The sequence below is a fragment of the Oreochromis niloticus genome, linkage group LG5, assembly GCF_001858045.2.
Source record: "Oreochromis niloticus isolate F11D_XX linkage group LG5, O_niloticus_UMD_NMBU, whole genome shotgun sequence".
In the NCBI taxonomy this organism is placed as follows: Eukaryota; Metazoa; Chordata; class Actinopteri; order Cichliformes; family Cichlidae; genus Oreochromis; species Oreochromis niloticus.
Window position 1 is genome coordinate 34376583 of NC_031970.2, and position 23132 is coordinate 34399714.

General features: G+C 42.8%; 1 protein-coding gene across 1 annotated transcript; it reads right to left on the reverse strand.

Annotated features, from left to right (window-relative positions):
* Positions 1-543: 543 nt before the first annotated feature.
* LOC109194199 (laminin subunit beta-3-like) lies at positions 544-21136 on the reverse strand. The gene is given in 26 exon segments (XM_019355209.2): positions 544-633; positions 974-1131; positions 1134-1197; positions 2148-2324; positions 2410-2486; positions 2489-2550; positions 2851-2974; positions 2977-3057; positions 3221-3365; positions 3473-3679; positions 3932-4095; positions 4098-4142; positions 4250-4401; positions 4504-4864; positions 6015-6111; positions 6603-6796; positions 12392-12547; positions 12649-12837; positions 13106-13226; positions 13940-14133; positions 14224-14287; positions 14675-14866; positions 14990-15063; positions 15871-15985; positions 18817-18971; positions 19650-21136. Coding segments are annotated over 26 exon segments (3483 nt in total). The 5' UTR covers positions 19675-21136.
* Positions 21137-23132: the final 1996 nt, after the last annotated feature.

Below are 23132 nucleotides of genomic sequence, written 5' to 3' on the forward strand. Positions count from 1 at the left end.
AAATTCATTTTCATTAAAGCTTGTTGTATGTTTCTGATTCGAAGGCAGCTGGTACAGCGCAGTCTGAGTAACCTGTACACGCTAAGTTAATTTGGTGTCTGTGTCACCATCACAGGGTATTTCAGTTAAACAATCAAGTCTTTCATGCTGTTATTCACCTGCGCAGAATTACATTGTCTAAACATAACACATAATTTTAATATGTGAGCTGGTTTTATTGTTTCTATCTATCTGTCTGATTATTTGAGTTTTAATGACAGCCTCCACTTATTTACTCGGAGCTCATAGTTCTTGTGAACAGCCACTAAATATAAATTTATCATTGGAATCAAATCCAGATCTTTCAGCTTTTTAATGAGCAACAAGTCGCATGCAGCCATGAAATGCCTGTCAGAAACTGTCCAATTATCTTGAGTCTTCAATAGAGAGCATGTTAAAAATGGTTGGAATTCCTCAGACAGTGTACAGTTACTACTAACTGCACTGCTACATGTCAACTCAGCCCTGGCAGGCCTGAGGTCGTCGGCTTTTTACGGAGTTGTGTCAGATGTTTTTAAGATCGACATCGAGCTGTTCAGCTTCGTTGACTTCTGAACTATCTCGTCCTGCAGTCTTTGGATGGAGTCGGCTTTCCTAGAGAAAACAACACAAGGAGCGTTACAGGACACACAGTCTGTGTCAGGACCATAGAACTGTACTCCTGATATATTTAGTAATTACAGACTGCCACACAGATGTCCACAGAAGCAAATATTAGACCACCAGTCAGCAGGGTTAGGTCACGGTAGGAGCACGCAACAAAGTTACACAGCCTGTAAAATTCAAACTGAACTGACTGTTGATATGAAAACTTTCATGCTCCAAATCACCCACGTTTACATGCTGAGGCACAAAACAGTGGAATTACAAGTCAGTAGAAGGTTACTTACTAACCTCACAATCACACTTTATGCTTTATGACTAAATGTCCTACTTTCAGATGAACTGAGGATTTATGAGTGAATTTTTTTCTTTTAGTGGAAATGTTTGTTGAATTACCATCTAGAGCCTGCAGCATGTTTTTGGTTATGTTAGCCAGAGCTCCAGCATCCTGCTGCAGTTTGTTCAGTCGATCCCCGCTGGCTCCGTCTCATCATCTGTCCTGGGAACACCTTTCTCTTTAAGACTGTCAAGGTGCTTCTCCAAAGTCAACAGGTCCTACAAGTACACACATAATATAGCACTCAGTTGTGGCCTTCTTATTCTTAATCCATAGGGTTTAATATGATGTTGCCAAACCTTTGCTTCAAGGCTTATAGGAAGACTTTCCAGAAGGTTAAGGAGTGTGTTTCTGGGAATGTTGACCATTCTTCCAGAAGCACATTAGTGAGGTTAAACACTGAAGTTGCACAGAAGACTCATAGTCTGAGTTTTACTCATTCTGCACCAACTAACTCATGCTTGTGTTTATGGACGTTGCTTTGAGTTCTGATGCACAGACCGTCTCCCAAGTGTTCTCACAAAATAGTCTGAAATGCACTGGCACGCTGAAGCAGGAGGAAGTCCTCCCACTAGAATTAAGGGCCGAACACAACTCCTGAAAAATAATGCTACACCATAATTCCCCCAAACCAAACTTTACACTTGGCACAGAGTTCCTCTGGCAGTCACCAAACCCAGACTCATCCATCGCATTGCCTTATGGAGAAGTGTGATATGTCCCTCCAGAGAACTCTTTCCACTGCTTTAGAGCCTTTGTAGCCTCATGCAGTTACAGTTTAATTTGGCCTCCCTGAAACGTGAATTCTTCACTTTATTTAAATTTGTAATTTTAAAATATAAACAAATACTGAGAAGAAAACGTTTTTATTAAATGTTAGCGGCGATCTCTTACCGAAGATATCCACGATGTATTCAGCAGCATGAAGAACAATGACCCACAAAGCCCAGAATCAGTCTGCGACTCAGCGCATTTACCGCTGAGTGCACTGCATAAAGACAGCATGAGTGCTGACACTCATTTTGCTAATATTCATGTTTACAGATGACTGATAAATGCAAATAGAAGGGCACACTGGTTCTTGTTCTTTGAGTCCTTGTTCTTAACAAATGCCTTATTAAAGTCAATGCTTGTCTGTCAGTCTAGTGCAGCTACAGCAGATCTTTACCTGATTTCCAGCAGCTGCTTCTTTGTCAGCTTTTTCTGCATTTTCCCGTGCATCTTCAGCCAGCTGACCTCCATCCTGCAGCAGGTCTTTCAGCTTATCCAGCTGGGGTTTCATTGGCTTTATCAGTGTTGATACATCGTCCAGAGCCTTCTCTGCTGGCACCAGCTGGTCTTTGGCCTGTATGAAGAAAACCCAGCCAAACTCAGCCTATAAGCAGTTTTGATTGTAGTAAATAGACTATTGTTTTATCTACGCTTTCTACCTTAGTAAGGTTGTTATTCAAGGTCTCTATGACATCCATTTTGTCTTGCAATTTGTCTTCCAGCTCAGCAAGGGAAGGCTCACTGAGCTGAAGCCTGCCAGCAGCCCATCAACATCAGCCTTCACACCCAGTGCTGTGTCCCTGCAACCGGAGAAACCATTAGCTTGAAGGATTGATGGGTAAAAATGACAAAAAAAATAAGGACTGGATTAAAATGGCTTGGAAAAACTAATTTCTGATTAAATGTATGGCACTAATACTTTTCATATTCATGAAGACTTTATTAATCCCGCATTAGGGAAATTCCTGTGTTATAGCTGTACAAGCATGTGTTCTGTCTCTAGCTTGGTCTGTACAAACAGTGGGAGCCTGCAAAGCTGATAATTCTCTAAAAAAAGAGCATCTGATTCAACAGTTTGACAGTGAAGTGCGAGCATCAACCTGGCATCCTGAGCATCCTGCAGCAGTTTCTTGGCTGCATCTAACTGTGGCTCAGCTTCCCTCAGCACTGCTGTGCTGTCTGGTAGATTGGCTGTCAGATCCTTCAGCTCCTGCAGCTTCCTTTAAGCCCTGCCAATCTGGGGGGCAGCTTGGCATTCAGGATCCAGTCACTCACCTTCTGGACATGGGTCAGGTTAGCGGATGGGTCTGGACACCAAAATAGGAAAAGCTAGAGTTTAGTACTGGAGCTGGACTTTACACTGTGGTGGTGTTTAAAGGGGTGACTGATCTCAGCATCACCCTCTCTTACATCCAAAGAAGTTTCAGCTTCCATCTCAAAGTGGTTTCACTCATCCTAAAACAGTCATACCTGACAGGAAGTCTTTGAGCTCTTTCACAACGCTGCGTGTCTCATTTAGGTCGTCTTCGAGTTCATCTCTGGCCTGCTGCAGCTTACTGGACAGCTTCTCTGTAGACTGCCTCACCTGATTGGTCATCTCCTGTGTTTTCTGCAGCTGTGCACACATTAACATTGAATAACTACTTGAGATGTGTAAACAGATTAAGAATGACATGTGTGAATAACAAAACTCATTATTTGTATGTAGCTATAAGTGTCTACCTTCTCTGCAGCGTCGGTGATCCTCCCAGAGAGTTTGTCGAGTCCTTCCTTCACATCCTTGGCATCAGCGTCTGCCCTCTTGCTCAGAGGCAGAGCGCCCACACACTTTCCCCCCTTTTCACAGGGTGCATCTCCCACTGGTGTGCACAAATCTCCAATTTCACACTGGAGAGGTGTGCAGGGCTCAGAGTGAACACTGCCACACACCTGAAAAACAGAGTTAGAGGAGGGCAATGACGATTACTAGTCTGAATGATAGAAAATGAACTTTGTCCAGGACAAACAAGAAAGATTATGATTAACGGCCTGGATTATGCTCACACTGAGAAATATGACATATAGTGATGCATATTTAAGATAATAATCTTTCAGTTTTACTCTTGTGCTGCAAGTCTGCTAAACAGTAGATCAAGAAGTTTTTTTTCTGAAACATAAAGCAAGATCAGTCCTGCTAGTTACTTGTCTGGCAACAGGAGTGAGGTTGGGTTGGGAGGCCATGCTGTTGTTCAGTTTGTCCAGATCTCTGGTGTTGGCTGGCTGTACTTTGCTCTGAATGTCCTCAGTCTTTTCTCGGACATCAGTTGATTCCTTTATGGTATTTTTCCCGGCCTCAACTTTTTGGTGGCATCTGTCGAGTTATCGTAGGCGTTGCTGATGGCAGTAATGCCCCTGCAAAGACAGGAAACGTCTACATGAGTGCATTTCGCGCTGTTGTGGTACAAAAATAGTCATCAGTCACATCTGTAGAACTGCAGCGAATTCTTAGTCTTTTCTGACCTATATTGTTGGGACTGATAGAGTTCTCTGTGACAGCTTTCTTGGCATTGTACACCAGAGTGAAGCTTTCCAGCAGGTCCTGCAGTTTGTCCAGCTCAGAGTCCAGACCAGGAGTTTTTGTCAGGGGTGAAAGGTCATTATCAACCTGGTACCTGGAGATGGTATTATCAAAGAAAAAACAGTGTCAGGTGATTTTATTTAAGGGTGATTCGTATTTGTCAAACCTAGAATTAAGTTCTTCAGCAGTTTCCCACCTGAGCTTCTTCAGCTTAGAAAGAGCATCACGTGTATCAGTGATGGGTGAGAGGGACATGGAGTTCTGGATGATTTTCAAACTGGCCTCCAGGTCACTGATGCGGGGCCCAAAGTCAGCAGCGCCTCCAGACTGAGATGATAATCTGGAAGCAAGTCTCAACAGGACCGACCTGAGATTCTTTTGCTGAGTGTTTAGGTTGAAGAAGCAGGAGGGACACATCTCACAGTCAGGGAAGGAGTCGCAGCGGTCAGGACTGCAGGAGTCGCAGCGAGCTCCAGAGACGCCCGGTCGGCACAAACAGACTCCTGACTGCTTGTCACAAACTCCTGGGAGGGTTCCACTGGCATCACAGTCACAGGCTAAGACAGAGGACGGGCAAACAGCTCAGACATGTTGTAGACCTTCAGCCATGCTCAGAGGGCTTAAATCAAAGTCATGGTAAATTTGGGCTTTTAATGATTTCTTTGAACTCTTCATTTTTCTAGGGTGGATTGATTGTGTTTCATTGTCCTGCCGTAACACCCTGTCGTGTCCAAGATTCAACCGTTCGATTGATTTGAAGTTAATTTGAATAACTTTTAGACTTTCATCTACTTTGTACAACCTACCAATACCACTGGCAGCACAGTAGCCCCAGAGTATGATGACAGCCGGTGCAGTGTTCTTTGGTTTGAACATCTCACCCCTACCCCTCCAAACATATGTCATTGTGACCAATCACATGGAGCTCAATCTCAAAATCGTTTCTCCAGAAGGCATTTGTCTTAACCATGTGGGCAGCTACAAATGCCAGTTAAACTTGAGTCCATCTTCAGTGAGAACTTCAGTACATTTCGAGGCAAAGTGGCTTTGCTGTGGACATCGATGACAGTGTACCAGCAGTTTCCAGTTCGCAGCAGGCTTGAGGCTTGGTGGTTCCTGGATTATTACTGAACATCTTAATTTCCTCTCATGTAATCTGGAGTTGTTTAGAAATAAGTCCAGCAGCCCTCCCCAAGTTGTGCAGATCTATCACTCTCCTTATTATGTCTTCACTGAATTCCTGAGACTTTCCTCTTGTTCTTGGTCAGTTCATGATCACTAACCAAAGTCCTGGCCTTGTCAAGTTAAAACACCGTCAGCACCACATATTAAAAGATACGAGTGAATGCATGTAAATATATCTATCAGCCTGTATCATTTTGAGCATACATGGATTTGAGAAAGAACTTGTTTTTTTAAAGGTATTAAAGATGTATACTGTACAATCATTTCATCTTGGAAAAAGAGCAGTTCAAAGAAATCATTGAAAGTCAACAACTACCATACAAATGAGCGGCTGTTCACGTCTTTGTAAGTGAAGACACTTAGAATTTCAGCAGTGAATCATAAATGATCCCTAATCCATGCTGGGAGACAGCAGAGTTTTCTCTCTAACTAGCAATATTTTACCATTACCCTTGTTGTGATCCGCCACTATGTAAATGATACTGAACTGAAAGAAAACTCCCAAACGAGTGGTGGACTTACGTTGGCAGCCTTTCAGAGGGTCTCCGTACGTATTATCAGGGCACTCTGTACACGTTCGGCCTCCAAAGCCTGATCTGCACTGACACTGACCAGTCAGCTGAACAAAAACAAGATCATTTCATTATTTTCCAGAGAAGACAAATGAACTCGATATAATCTGTGATGATGATACAAAGATAGAATATTTGCATCCTCGCTACAATCATATCTCATACCAACACCAGTACTTTCTGTGTCACACCAGGTGTAAACAACTTTTCAACTGTAATTTTCAGGAGTGAAGATAAACATAATATGGTTAGTCTTTGTAGGCTCTCAGTCATCCAGGACTGTGAAAATTCAGTTTTTAGCTACATAAGCAAACAGTTGTAAACGACATTTGAAGGTCATTAATAAATTTACCTTTAACTAATCTTTTATTCAATTACTAACTATTTAGCAAATCTGCCTTTAACTTAATATATTGTAAAACACTTTTGACTGCTCTGGATGGAAAAAGCTGGATACACACATTTTATGTCTTAGGCTACAGCATTACAGCAGCTGATGGATCTCAGGGGTCTGCACTGAAAGGCCTTTGGGTCATACCTGATCGCAGGAATCAGTGGTTGACTTGGTGGCATCACAGCCGCAGGGTTTGCAGGTTTCGGACATGTTTGGCTTCCAGTAGCCTTTTACACACACGTTGCAGGTAATGCCGTGGAAGTGGGGAAGACAGAGACACTGGCCAGTCGACGGATCACAGACGTCTGAAAGGGAGCCGTGCGGAGAACAGGAACACTCTAGAAAAGAGCAGAGTCAGCTGCATACTTCAAACATTAAATTAAACTAGAAAGGGAAAATTTCAGAAGAAATTTTATGTGTGCCTATGCCGCTGGTAATCAGTGTAGTTTGCCATTCATACAGCTACAGAGAGCAAAACTCAGCAGAGCAGCCATTCTCCACCATGAATTATGATAAAAACAAACACCGCTCGCGCCTCACAGATGACAGCTTACAGTTTTGGGTAAAGATGAAGTGACTTTGTACAGCCCCGATTTGCAGACGCTGTGCACACAGGTTCATGAGCAGAAGTCCCATTGTACCACGGCAGACCCAACAATGTTTGCATGAACACGCTTTGAAGCATTATGTTATGGACCACTTTTCACACATGGTTGGTGTACCCACACAGGCAGCTGTAGCTTTTCAACTCATAGCCCAACACACACCCAAAAAACAGCCAAGAGAGCACAGACTTTACACCCGTGGGTCCACCTCCCCTGCAGCGGCACTGCAGACCACGCCCCGACACACACATCAAACACATAAAATAAATATATATGCACTTTTGCATTCACTTTTTGTTTTTTGTTATTTTTACACAGTGTTCTGAATGATGAACAATGGTCTACAGCCAACCTTGTGTATTATTATACAAACTTTGGTTGTAAGATTCGGATAAGCATTTAATAAAAGCTAAATATTTTATATGAGAGTAAGAAAGAAAAGTATATCTTTATGTCCACCTTTCTCTGTTAATGCCCTACCTGGCCCCCTGGCAAAAGCTTTGCTAGATCCGCCCCTGCACAGTTACCAGCTGTCAGCTACACAAAAAAAGGAGCTTGGTGTTTACAGGGAGTGCAGAATTATTAGGCAAATGAGTATTTTATCCACATCATCCTCTTCATGCATGTTGTCTTACTCCAAGCTGTATAGGCTCGAAAGCCTACTACCAATTAAGCATATTAGGTGATGTGCATCTCTGTAATGAGAAGGGGTGTGGTCTAATGACATCAACACCCTATATCAGGTGTGCATAATTATTAGGCAACCTCCTTTCCTTTGGCAAAATGGGTCAAACGAAGGACTTGACAGGCTCAGAAAAGTCAAAAATAGTGAGATATCTTGCAGAGGGATGCAGCAGTCTTAAAACTGCAAAGCTTCTGAAGCGTGATCATCGAACAATCAAGCGTTTCATTCAAAATAGTCAACAGGGTCGCAAGAAGCGTGTGGAAAAACCAAGGGGCAAAATAACTGCCCATGAACTGAGAAAAGTCAAGCGTGCAGCTGCCAAGATGCCACTTGCCACCAGTTTGGCCATATTTCAGAGCTGCAACATCACTGGAGTGCCCAAAAGCACAAGGTGTGCAATACTCAGAGACATGGCCAAGGTAAGAAAGGCTGAAAGACGACCACCACTGAACAAGACACACAAGCTGAAACGTCAAGACTGGGCCAAGAAATATCTCAAGACTGATTTTTCTAAGGTTTTATGGACTGATGAAATGAGAGTGAGTCTTGATGGGCCAGATGGATGGGCCCGTGGCTGGATTGGTAAAGGGCAGAGAGCTCCAGTCCCACTCAGACGCCAGCAAGGTGGAGGTGGAGTACTGGTTTGGGCTGGTATCATCAAAGGTGAGCTTGTGGGGCCTTTTCGGGTTGAGGATGGCGTCAAGCTCAACTCCCAGTCCTACTGCAAGTTTCTGGAAGACACCTTCTTCAAGCAGTGGTACAGGAAGAAGTCTGCATCCTTCAAGAAAAACATGATTTTCATGCAGGACAATGCTCCATCACACGCGTCCAAGTACTCCACAGCGTGGCTGGCAAGAAAGGGTTTAAAAGAAGAAAAACTAATGACATGGCCTCCTTGTTCACCTGATCTGAACCCCATTGAGAACCTGTGGTCCATCATCAAATGTGAGATTTACAAGGAGGGAAAACAGTACACCTCTCTGAACAGTGTCTGGGAGGCTGTGGTTGCTGCTGCACGCAATGTTGATGGTGAACAGATCAAAACACTGACAGAATCCATGGATGGCAGGCTTTTGAGTGTCCTTGCAAAGAAAGGTGGCTATATTGGTCGCTGATTTGTTTTTGTTTTGTTTTTGAATGTCAGAAATGTATATTTGTGAATGTGGAGATGTTATATTGGTTTCACTGGTAAAAATAAATAATTGAAATGGGTATATATTTGTTTTTTGTTAAGTTGCCTAATAATTATGCACAGTAATAGTCACCTGCACACACAGATATCCCCCTAAAATAGCTAAAACTAAACACAAACTAAAAACTACTTCCGAAAACATTCAGCTTTGATATTAATGTGTTTTTTGGGTTCATTGAGAACATGGTTGTTGTTCAATAATAAAATTATTCCTCAAAAATACAACTTGCCTAATAATTCTGCACTCCCTGTATGAGAGTAAGAAAGAAAAGTATATCTTTGTGTCCACCTTTCTCTGTTAATGCCCTACCTGGCCCCCTGGCAAAAGCTTTGCTAGATCCGCCCCTGCACAGTTACCAGCTGTCAGCTAAATAAAAAAAGGAGCTTGGTGTTTATTTCTCTCAGAAACAGTTCATAACTTCCCTTCAACTCATTCATGTCACCTAAAAAAAAAGGTAAACCTGTTTCTCCATCACCAGTTCAGCTCTGATGATTCAGTAAGGTCATCTCCTGGTTTCGACCAGCCGCTTCTACAGCTGTGGCTCCAGCAAACATCAGCTGATACTAGAAATTAAAATCAAATGAATTCTAACAACAGCTGATCAAGCTTAAACGTGCTGCTGTTGTTTAGCGCGATAAACAAACAAGAGAGAAAAGCCGATCACTGATCAGTTTCATGACTGAAGTTTGAACAGGCGAGAGAATGACAGGGGAGGCTGTCATAAAGTTCAACATCAGTAACTTAGCGCGCACACAGCTGTATAGAAACTCCATCGTGCTAGCTACCACGCAGTACGAGTTATTATAACTGATTGTAAAAAGTCAGCACAACGAAAATAAACTACACCTAAACTCGGTTTATATCTGACCCAAATAGAGTGCAGGTCATAACTTCTTACCTGAAATTCAGTTCACCTCACGCTCCGACCGGCAGCCGCCTGCTTCTCCTGCCTTCGGTTTCCCTGATCCACGATCTACCACCGGTCGATCGGCGGTCGCCTCGCCGCCTCGTTCCCCGCATGTTCTTTCTGACACACACCGGTGGATAGCTGCCCTCGGTTGTAGCTCCGCGTCAGCGACTACCAAACAACTCAGTTATTTTTTCCACATCGACCAGCATCTGGACAATCCACCGCCTTTCACTGTTTGTACCGTTACTAAAAAAAAACCCTCATCGGCTCATAAAAACGAAAAATAAGTCCAGCTATGACCCTGAGTCAAAAAGACAGCCAGCTCGGGTTAGCTAGCTACCTGTCTAGCTCTTTGCAGGCACCGAAAACATCAGAGCTAATATGGGATGTCTAGGTAACACGAGCAGATATTTGAAGTTTACATCTGGCCAATCCACCACCTTTCACTGTTTATACCGTTACTAAAATGAATAAATAAATAAATCATCGGTCCATATAAACGAAAAATAAGTCCAGCTAAAACACATACTGTCGGCGAGCGACCGGGTGCTGACACGAGTTTCACCCGCCTCAATATAAGCCAAGCCTGGGTGCTTTTTCACGAAGGGTCGCTAGCGGTGCTAGCTAACTATGCTAGCGGCGCTAGCTAGCTAGCCGGCTATCAGCAACACATAAGAGAACTGCTGCTAAATAAACTACACCTAAACTCGGTTTATATCTGACCCAAATAGAGTGCAGGTCATAACTTCTTACCTGAAATTCAGTTCACCTCACGCTCCTGCCTTCGCTTTCCCTGATCCACGATTGACCTCCGCGTTAGCAAACACCGGTCGATCGCGGTAGCCTCACCGCCTTTTATGTCTCGTTCGCGGCATGTCCTTTCTGTCACACACCGGTGGATAGCTGCCCTCTGTTGTAGCTCCACCACCAAACAACTCAGTTATTTTTTCCACATCGACCAGCATCATCGGCCCATATAAACGAAAAATAAGTCCAGCTAAGACACAGACCCTTGCCGAGCGATCGGGCGATTAAACAAATTTTAGCCACCTCACTATCAGCCAAGCCTGGGTGGTTTTTCACGAAGGGTCGCTAGCCGCGCTAGCTAGCTAAGCTAGCGGCGCTAGCTAGCTAGCCAGCCGGCTATCAGCAACACATAAGAGAACTGTTGCTAAATAAACTACACCTAAACTCGGTTTATATCTGACCCAAATAGAGTGCAGGTCATAACTTCTTACCTGAAATTCAGTTCACCTCACGCTCCTGCCTTCGCTTTTCCTGATCCACGATTGACCTCTGCGTTAGCAAACACCGGACGATCGGCGGTAGCCTCACCGCCTTGTATGTCTCGTTCACGGCATGTCCTTTCTGTCACACACCGGTGGATAGCTGCCCTCTGTTGTAGCTCCACCACCAAACAACTCAGTTATTTTTCCACATCGACCAGCATCATCGGCCCATATAAACGAAAAATAAGTCCAGCTAAGACACAGACCCTTGCCGAGCGATCAGGCGATTAAACAAATTTTAGCCACCTCACTATCAGCCAAGCCTGGGTGGTTTTTCACAAAGGGGCGCTAGCTAGCTAAGCTAGCGGCGCTAGCTAGCTAGCCGGCTATCAGCAACACTTAAGAGAATTGTCGCTAATATGGGATGTCTTGATAAAACGAGCAGATATTTGAAGTTTACACACCTACATTCTCGCCTGAAAATATCTTAAAAGTGTATTTTGTGACCTAGAAACACGAATAAAAGACATATAAAACGAAGTGGTGTCCGCCATTGTTTGACTCGGTAGAGGCATGCTATGAATTGTGGGATATGTAGTTTTCACCAAGCATGGCACCCTTTAGGCCGTACTACTCCCGGTATACCACTAGAGAGAGCCAACACCCCACAAATGAAGTCTGTTTCTATGGTGCCAAAAGCAGAATCTTTCTCAGGAGCCTAGAAATTGGCCTAAATTTGCACTAAAATCTAAATATTTCAAAAACTATAAAAGTTATAAACACCAAAAGTCGCACCATACTAGCCCAGCTCCAGCCGCACAAAATGATGTAACATATGTACCCCTATTGTCAAAACTGTTTGGCAGAGGAGCGCGGGAAAATTTTCACTAAAATATTAATATTTAAAAAACTATAATAGTCATAAACACCAAAAGTCATAGCACACCATTCCAGATCCAGCCGCACAAAATGAGGTAACATATATGAAGCTTTTCTCAAAACTGCGGGGCGTGATACGTGCCGAAATTTAGGCGGAAGATGGAGAATAATAATAATAATAATAATAAGAATAATAAATCCGACGAATAGTAATATGTGTGCCTCTTGGCATAGGCACACATAATAAATATTAACATCGGTATTCTTAGAGTATTGATATAAAGTACTATATGAACATCAGTGTCAAATCTGCATATTTTACAGGCTTTTAATTAGTCTGAGTAAAAGTATAACAATAAAAGAAAAGAGTTCCGTGTTTGCTGTGGTGCAGTACCAAGCTAAGCTTTGATGTGTAGGTGTTAGGTGACTCACTAGTGCAGCCCAGAGGGTTGGAGGAGCTCAGACCGTGGTATCCCATCTTGCAGCGGTCACAGCGGGGACCCTCTACATTCGCTTTGCATTGACAGGATCCTGTGCTGTCATCACACCGGCCGCTGTTCACTGTCCCCTCGGCACTGCAGATACAGCCTGGAGCCAAATACGTCAACACAGTTTATCCACAAACGTTCAGTGTGACCTCTGCAGTCAGAAACTTGGTACACAGAGATGTTAGGAGGGATTTCACTTACGTATGCAGGCATCAGGGCGATCCATTCGACTGCGGGGGTTGGGCTGGTATCCTGGAGCACACTGGTCACACTTTGGCCCTGTGGTGTGGTGCATACAATTTTCACACACACCTCCACTCCTCTGTCCACTGGCCTCGTACACCGCCCAGTCAAACCGACAGCGCTGTGCGTGGTTGTTACACTCACAACCTGAGGACAAGACAAAAGGGTGGGATAATATACCCAGATAATTAAAATGAAGAACTGTACGGATGAATAACTTTATCTATACTTTTTCATAAGCTGGGCTTTGGTCTGTTGGTCTGCGGTGAGCCAGGATGCACATATTCTTATTATTTACCTTTAAATACATCTCACAAATTATTACAGCTAGAGATCACAAGAGAGATTACACACACACACACACACACACACACACACAGACAGTATAGATTAAAGAGTCTGTAGCAGGTCCTACGTTTGCAGGCATGAGTGTTGCCTTCCTCTGCAGGTCTCCAGGGCAGATCATTGTAGAGATCAGCACAGCGCTCACAGTTCACACCTGCTGTGTTATGCTGGCAGTCACACTGTGCGTTCACCTGCCAAGATCAAATGAGCAGATCAACAAACTGGACCAACACTATGTCGTCACGCTAGGAATAAGCTGATGGTCGCTGATCGGCGATAAAAGTCTATTTTCACAAGCACACCCAAATACTTAAATGACCACTACATGCACACATCACCACAAACCAAAGTACGATCAGGAATCCTCACATCCGTCAGCGTGTCCACGGGGGAAACAATCTCCACATTACATATGAGAAACCACACCAAGGAAAACCAAAAGAAGGAACTAGTGTGGCATCATCGAAACATTTTTTATTTTCCCTGCACACGTGCTGATGGATGTCAGGTTTACCCTGAGCTGGATAGGTGGTCGAGAAATGGATGGATGGATGAATTTCCAGTGACACAGTGAATAATTAGGAACGTACATCCAGTTAAAGCAAAAACTTCTCTGTAATATTAAAACTGTTTTAGAGGTTTTCTAGTAAACTGTGTCATCATTTTGGTTGATGTGTGTTTTGTAGCTGTGTTGTTGATGATACAATCCTCACTGTGCAAAACAACCTGCTTCTATCATACAACACAATGGCATCCTGACATAACACAGAGTAACCATTAGGAGCTTACTGCAGGACTTCTGTATTAAGTCAACAAACACAGTGATCTGACTTTATTTGCTTACTGTAAGCCTTTCTAATGACTAACTGGGATCATGAAAGGGTAAAATGCCCTGCATACAGACCTGTATAGTACTGGGCAACAGGCTACTGCTGTATCCTTGTGGCAGACATCGGTTAGCATGTCCATGGCACATACAGCTGCCCATCACCTTCATCTCTTTCAGGGCGTAAAACCTACTGAGACTCCTGCCTGGCAGATGAGGCACATCACCCAGCTCTGTGAATCTCACCCTCAGCCCTGTTAACCCAGACACATCTGTAGACAAAATAAATATGAGTCACTGAACTACACACTTAAACTGGATGCAAAGGCCAGTGTTGATGTTAAGGATGTTATAAAACTTACCTTCAATCTTTTGGCTTTTGGGAGCAGCGACGTAAGCGTATTGATGTAAAGGACTGTACTCAATCTGGGGAAGTGAAATGCACATATATTAATTCTGTACATACATAGAATATCTTACATTGTTGCAATACTGCATTACATTTATTAGAAACCTTTTGTTGATGAATTCCCAATCCAATCAGAAAGATTCAAACAGTCTGCTATGCTATGTATTTGTCTATTTTTAAAGGATGATTCAAATATAAAAATAAGATCTACACGTTTTAAATATAAATGTATAAAAATCAAAACAAGAAGCAGAAATGTTTCTGTTCTGTTTTAGGACTAAATGAGGTATTTAAGGATGTACTTATATATAAATGTATAAAAAAGAAACAAAGAGGAAACATCATCATTTGGCAAAAATGAAGGTGAAGTAATCATTTCGGAACAACAGCAATTTCTCCCTTACTGTGTGATCTTTATATGGATTTGTGTCTGTAGGGGGCAGTGTGTAGCAGTATGTCTGCTCCATGGCAAGAGGAACTCTTGTGGGTACGCTGGGAAATGCTTTTTGACAGTTTGTTGCCATGTAGAGGGTGGGCTGCCATGTTTTGCCGTTGTCCAATGTCCTCTCTATGACCAAGGCACTGGGACGAGGACCCTGCAGAGAACAATCCCCAGCAAAATAAAGCAAAGTAGCGTACACTCTACAAAACGTTTCTGAATCAAATCATATGGATGCATGGAACATTCATTAAGCTAGAAAGGACAGACTGTGTCACACCTTGAAGTTCAGCACCAGGTTGTCAAGCTGGAACAGGTTGTTGAGGTTGAGCTGAAGGGTAACTGGACTCGTCTCTGCAGGAACAGAAAGCAGAGCAGTAATGAAGCTTAAGTTCAATAACAAAGATCTGTAATCAGTCGTCTCCCTGCATTCTTGGGTTTTGGTTGCTTTCCTGTTCTCTACATCACTACCACTTTCCCACACTGTCAGTCCCAATACTGTCATCATTACTGTAGTCCAATCATCTTCCTGCCCACCTTCTTTCACCTCTTTTTGTCTTTTTGTGCTCAATCATCCAGGTAAGGAAATTCCAAAAAAGTTGATTCTGTTCATCTGGACGCAGCGTTTTCAGGTGGAGAAACTTTTTGTAACTCATCCAGGTGACTTCTTCATGAGGAGTATAGTGCACAGAGGTTGCCAAATTGCTGCAGAGTCAATTGCGACAGACCTCCAAACTCTACTAGCCTTCACATTAGCTCAAGAGAGCATAGAAAGCTTAATGGAATGGTTTCCATGGTTGAGCAGTTGCATCCAAGCCTGAAATCACTGAGCACCGGGGAAAGTGTTGGATGCAGTGGTGTCAAGCACCCCACCACTGGATGCTCCAGAGAAGTGTTCTCTGGAGTGACAAACCACGCTTCTGCGTCTGGCAATGCTCCCAACTTTGTGGGAACACTTCGGGGATCCTTTGCCATCATGACTGCTCGTTCACGAAAACATGAACGAGCTAGTTTGGTGCAGAGGAGCTTGACTGGCTTATTTATTAAGAATGGATCAACACGCACACGCATGTGAAGGCAGATTAGTACTTTTGTCAGTATGGTGTATTAGTTGTGTTATGCATTAGTCCTTCTGTATGACTGCTTGCTTTCATCCCCCACCTTTCTGAGACTGCCACCATCTGTCTGGCCCCGAGGTGGACACAACATCCTGGACAGTGTGGGCCAGTTGACTGTTTGGGTTCCTGGAGTCACACGGACAACATTTCATCTTCCTCTGAAAGAATAAAAACACAAAGACATAAAACAAACCTTTGTTTATCCCAGGAGAGATTCAGTGTAATGTGTGATGTAAGGACAGTGTGCCACTGAGCTGACCCTGAACTCGAGACCAGTGACCGCCCTCTGAATTCTCTGCTGTGCCACATAAGCTGGGTCACTGAGCAGGTAACAGTGAATATCTAACAGTTCTAGCACTGAACCTTTGCCCCAGTAAAATCTTAGTAAAACACAACACAGTTTATTTACTAAATTGAATGACATTTTCAGTCATCTGTAGAACCAACCATATATCCAAAGAATGTGGGACTTTGTAAAAGACAAACAAAATCCAGTTGCATTGGTTTGCAAACTGTATATTTTATTTAATATCGAGTATTGGGATTTTTCACAGTTTATGAAAAACCGTGAATGTACTGTTTATAGCTGAACATTTTCTCACTGACAGCTCGGACCACTGATTTCAGCTGTCAGTATTTATTAACACATCTCAGGAGGGACGGTGTCCCTTTACAGGAACTCGCTGAATCTATTCTTTAGAGGCTGCTTGGCTGCTGATTGGCTAATGAAGGTTCAATTCCCTCTAAAGATTTTATGTAGACTTGAGGTCTGGAGATTGGCCGGGCCATGGGACCATGGATTCAGGGGGCGGTGCCAGGGGAGACTGGCTGACACAGCTGGCAGTCAGCACTCTAATGCTGTCTTCTCTATTTAAGCAGCACGCTGGGAGGACAGAGGGAGGAGAGCGAACAGAGTGCAGTGCAAGCAGCCAGCAGAAGGCTGGAAAGCACCGTGCTAATAAACATTCGCTAATCTGCAATGCTGAGTGTACTGGGTCCTTATATTACAATCACCATAATGTTCTTCTTCCTTAGCCACTTGTTAGTGTCCTTCGTCATATGTTTTGGGTCATTGTCACTGGAGGACTGGAGCACGACCTCATCTCCTGTGACCTGGCTGAACATTCAAGATTTTTGCCCCATCCATTGGCCCTCAAAGCAGTGACGTTGTTCTCTCCCATTAGCATAAAAACAGCCCCAACGCATGTTTCCACCTCTGTGCTTGAATGTTGACATGGTAGGTTTTTCTTAGCATTTCTTGTTTTTTCCACACGAGTCGAGTTGATGGCAAAGATTGGTTTCATCTGACCACAGCATCATTTAGATGTTCACTGGCAAACTTAAGATGGACATACGGGAGCAGGAAGGTGAGTGTTAATACTTCATGCACATATCATTTATTTTCAGGAAACCCGTCTTGGAGAAATAGACAGTATCTCTAAGATGGGTTGGGAAGTGTCTTTCATCCTTTTCCAGCAAATTTAAAGATGTTGCTGCCCTTATTCATTCATAGAGATATTCCCTTAATTCACATTAAAACAGCCTTGGACTCTGCTGGCAGCTTTATAATTGTCTGGGGGCACGTTTATGATGCAAAGATGGCTCTTGTAAATGTGTATAGTTAAATATGTCTTTGAACGTTGGTCTCTTCTAATCTTTCAGTGCCCTCTGGGATCAGCACTGCCTAAATGAATGTGTTTCCATGCTTTTCATATGTGTTTCAATTCATCCTGATCTTGCTTCTTCTCACTTTTTTCTAGAGGTAGGCAGTCTTATTTAGGATGTTATTTGGAACAAGAAGCCTCCCAAGGCTGTGCCGCCGAGCCTTAGAGAGGCCCAGGGTTACCTAATCTCTTGTATTTTGGGGCAACAAATATGAGGAGCCTGAGTTATTGAGTTGGATATGAAGAGTTCCCTCGTGGCCTCCTGTCCACACTCTGTCGGGGCTTTTCACAAACCCTAGTTTTTCTCATCCTTCATTAGATAACAGCTTGTCTATTTGGGCTAAATTTGGGGACTTGTATGTTTATTCTGTACTTGCTTGTTTTCAGCAGTTAGTGAACAGAGTTTTGCTTACTAAGCAAAACTTTTTTCGAGCACCTTCAGCTTCGACACTTTTTCTGCAGCTCTTTTTCATTAGATACAAAATTTGACACCTCCAGCAGTAGAGTGGCATTCCTGGCTAGATCGGACTTGTTTTCTCTGATGACGCCGAAGGCTTTCATCGCCATGTGTGCGTCTTTGTGTGAGCTCTGAAGTACAAGGATACATTTAAATGGATGAACAGAGGACCACGCCTAAGACAGTTATCAACTCCCTGAGGCTAATCCAACATTGCCCATACTGTGATCTATGAAGATAAAGTAACATCAACACAATGGCACTCTAAGTCTCTATGTTTTCGATCTTATGTTTATTTGTATACATTTTCTTATCTTTATGCCTGTAGTGCCAGTGTCCTGTGCTGCCTCATCCCCACGCTCTGTTTTGTCTTTTCTTTTTTTCTTAGTTTGTGTGTTTCACTTGGTTTTACTTCCTGTTTTTGTGTTTTTTGATCAGTTGCTGTTGTCTTTCTCTGTCCACATGAATCTCATCTGTCCTCCTGTCTGTCCGTCTGTGACCTCTCCTGTCAGTCAGCAGTTCTGGTTTGCACTGGCTTAGTTTTTGTACATTTCTGTTCCCTGCCTCTGTGCCTGTTTTCTGGAAGCCAAAGACACTTTGAGTGATTTTGTATTTTCCACTTTTGTTCTGTCAATCCGATAAGCTGCTGCTTCTTCTTTGCCATCTTTGTTTTCTCTAACTCAAAAACTAAAACTGAATTTTTGGATATTTTACCTGAAAAGCTCTTAAACTGAAGTATCCTTTAGCTGCAGAGATATGCCTGGAAGTTCTCACTTGTTTGTTAAAGGGTGATATAAATGTAGAGTAGTGGCACAAACTTTCCATTCGCTCAGAGATAAAATGCCCAAACAGGAAAACACGCTCTTACCTGTTGGTATGGGGTACAGAAGATCTCTGAGCCAGTGAGGCCACAGGTAGATGAAGCCTGAAGTTGGTGAGCCCTGCCAAGGAGCAAGTCATCGGTGGGTGGGTAGCAAGCCCCCCATGAGCAGTCATTTTGGGCGTGTGACAGTATGGCCGAGGCTGTCGGGGCACAATGTGCACAGGTATGAACACAACAACACACCTAACTCTAAGCTTTCTGAGGCTCTCAAAAACTTCTTTCTTTATTATTAACTGCTGTGCAAAATACATGTAAAATACTGAGTAACCTACAGTAAAACTGTTAAATGAGCGTCATGCTGCTTTTGAAGCAGTAACAGGTCAGGAGATGTTGCTCTGCAGCTATCGTACTGTTTTAGTCTATTTTCAGGCCAAAGGCCGTAATTCTAAGAGACAAGACAACCCAAAGCTGCTGGTCAGATGGAACCACGAACATGAAGCACATTGATGTTTGATTAAGGTTTACTTAGAATAGGTAAAATTATAAATGCCTCACCACGTTAACCTGGTTATTCTTAAAGATGTACTGCAGCTCTACACAGTACTTCTAGGCTGTGTTTGTATCTTCATACATGATTTCATGACAGATACCAACATGTCTAACATCACATATTTCAGAGACAGCCTGTCATACACCATCGAACCGTTCACTGCGACAGCTACTTCCAACTCTTTAGTTGGTAAATAAAAAGCTGCAGGCTTTCTATTTCAGGGTGTTTAGGAATGCTAACATCTGGCGTGCAAAGCTGAAACTTACATGACAAACTCAATAACCAGGAAATGAAGCAATAAAGCAGCAGTGAAAATGGGAAATCTTACCAGCTAGTAGTAAAAGTATTCTCATGTTGTGTTCCTCCTGTGAAAACCTCCAGAAGAAATAAGAAAACGGAGCAGCTGTCGGCAAACAAAGAGAGCTGGCTGCTGTGCTCGGGAGTTCAGCTCTGCTGTGTAAAGTTGTGCGCTGCTTCGTGTTGCTGCCTTAAAAACTATTTCTCACCTGGATAGTGTGATACAGCGTGTGTCAGAGTCACGCCCTGCACCACCACTCCCTCCACTCATGAATCAGCACACACACTCACAAACAGAGCCAGACACACACTCAATGAAAGTAGTCATTACTCATTTTCATTTCATTTATACATTATTAATAATGATAATCAATATTTATTAATTATCAAGTAATAAATAAAACTGACTTCAGGTGAAAGCTAAAAGTAGCAAGCACATATTGGAGCTGATAGGATGAAATATTAAAACGAATCATTGTTCAGACTCCATTACCTGCATTTCAGTTTTCCAACAGTTTGGTTTTTAATTAATTTAATTAAACATCTGCAAGTTAATTCAGCCACCTCTGCTACTTTGTGTTTAGTTCTCATTTCTGGCTGTAAACATGTAGGCTTGAGTGAAGGGTGATGATGACTAAGGTACCAGGACAGGGTATGGACGTGGACATGGCAGCTTGCAGTCAGTCAGTCCTCCTCTGTGTAGCCAGACAGTTCAAAGCTGAGCAGCCTGGGTTGTGCAGTAGGGTTACCATCCTAAGCAGCGTTTGCATGGCTGTGTGTTAACTGCTATGTGCTCTGTCCTGTGAATCATCACTGTGTAGAAAGAAACAGCAGCCTGAGGCCAGGTGAACATACACCGTGTGCTTTTCTTCATAGCCTCAGACACACTGACTAATGCTAACTGCAGGGTGTGTTTTCTGACAAATCACAGACGCACACTTCAGACAAGCGTCGTCATGCCTGGACAGTTTCTATGGTTCTTTTGTTGGTAACCAAAACGTTTTATATCTACATCAATCCCAGCCTTAGTTACAGCAAGATGTTTCAACAAGTCCTCCGATCCAGACAACAATGTTAGTCTGGAGCGGAGGACTACCCTCACGACCCATCAGGGCATTTCCAAAATGAGCTACATGTGGCAAGAAGCAGTGTAACTGACACTGTGATGTAAACTGCACGACACCTTTGTGATGTTTAAGCTGTTCTTGTGGCATCTAACACATTTAGTCCCCATACACTTCAGTGTAAAAAGATGGCATGCCAACCTTTGATTAATAATACTGCAATAAAACGTATTTACATTAAACAGGTAACACTGACACCACAGGTGTTCAGAGTATTAGTGGTAACACCTTATAATAACAGCACACTCCTAAACACCAGTAAGATAAGTGCTTCCTTAATATGTTATTTATAACTGCAAACACACAACTTTATTCTTAAATAATAGATTCATATATAACATGTTATTTGTATTTAGAAAAGCATTTAGATGTTAATAGAGGTTTTAAAAATACTTATTTCATATTTTAATTGATGGTTAATTCAAGCAAATACTCATTAATTAAGTATTTTGTGTGACCTCGTGTAAAGTGACTATTTTTGCCTTATAAGGCATGTTTACGGTAAATAAAACTGAAAATACCTCACGTCTTCAACAAGTCGAGGCTTCAAAGCAGAAAAATGACTTATAGTGTCAGCGATCTTCACAACAGACAAACCACAGAGAAACACAGTGTTCTTATTTATCGTCTGAAATGTATTTAGGAGCAGAGTTTAAGTTTGTCACAGGAAATTATGGAGGAAAGACACACTGAGCAGCTGGAGCCACTGGATAGTTTAACTTAAATATACCAAAGCTCCTTCAAAATAAAATATGAATTGAGTTTTCACAAAAAATAGGGAATATTTCACAGAGATTCACAAACAAGTGTAAAAACCATAAAATGCCAACTGAATAATGTGCCCCAGATGTTTTAGAAAAGCACCCAAAATGCAGGTGACAGCTGTGATGCGAGTGAGCGTTTATTTACAAGTGACCAAAGTGGCAAAACAGGGAATGAGGAACAAAAAGCTATCAAAACCTACACTGGGAAACTAATGAGCAAACCTGAAAATATAATGAAACAGGATGAAGAGCAGAGAGACGCAGAACCATGAACAAAACACCATCAAACTCAGATGAGCCGACAAAGAACACAGACCAACACCCAGGATGGAAGCACAGCTGATCATAATTCACAAGACGACAGGAAGATACAAACAGAACACAATGGCTGTGTCCCAATTCAGGGTCTGCACGCTTGAAGTACGCATTTTAAGTGCGATTACGTCACCGCCACGCGACGACGGCTGTCCCAATTCGAAGTGTATGTCACTACCCGATTTCCGGTACGGATCGGGTAGCGACAGTGTACTTCAAATGCATACTCCAAATGCGCCGTCGATTTCCCCAAATATCAAGCGTGGTCCGGTGCACGCTTCGTGGTCCCATATATCCCACAATTCATAGCGCGGCGGTGGGTGTGGATAATTTTGCCGTAAAATACGGCAGAAGGGAGCGGCTGAAGAGTGAACTGTCAAAAGTAAGTACTGAATATTATGTCACTTATTTATGTGCGAATGTTTAATAATGAAGAACATTAAAACATTACTGTTGGCCACATGTCGGCAAAGTTATGTGACAATAGCGATGTTTGTACTTTAAGCGATAATTTGGTTTTAAAGCCTCTACTTCTAAATATATATATAGTCGACCTTAATCTTACAGAGAATGTGATGATTTTATGCGTAATTAAAGTCAGTCATATATCCACAAACACAACAAGCTGAAAGTCAGTGATGCTGCTCGGTTTGCAGTCCTGAATATGACGGCACAAGCAGGATTCACTGCACTGTTAATGTTAGCTATGTTATATTGCTGCCTCTGTTCGGTGGTGTCGAGCCAAACGGACTTTAACGTGTGTTTGAACGAGCTGACGGTTCACTCGTTAAGCTGAAAGAAAGATGCTTTAATCACAGGAGTCACACATGTGTCCACTGGACCATCTGGGAACTCTTCTTGTTTAGCACTCGTAATAACACAAACACTAAATCCTCCTTCTCTTGTGCTGTTTTGTAGCAGTGTGTACACCTGAGACTGTCACCTGTCTGTCTGTCCTGCACTCTCTCTCTGTTTCTTTCTCTCTGATTGTGGAATAAAAGTATGAACATGTATTTATAAGTTACACTTGTGTTTGAATCCTGCAGCTTATCACACATTTGATTTCCATGTGTGACAACTGCAAGTGTCCAGAGTGAGGACAGACTGAGGGACCCACTGCTGCACATCATCTGAGGCTTTGCACCCCTGATGATCCACCAGGACAAACTCAGCAGTGTGTGAGGAAGAGGAGGAGGAAGAGCCAGCAGCAGCTGACAGATGGAGAGAATAGACAGACTGTTCCCTGTTTGTGAAGGACTGCTAGGAAAGTTTAACATAACTAATTGTCTGTCCTGAATCAGTCTTATTAGG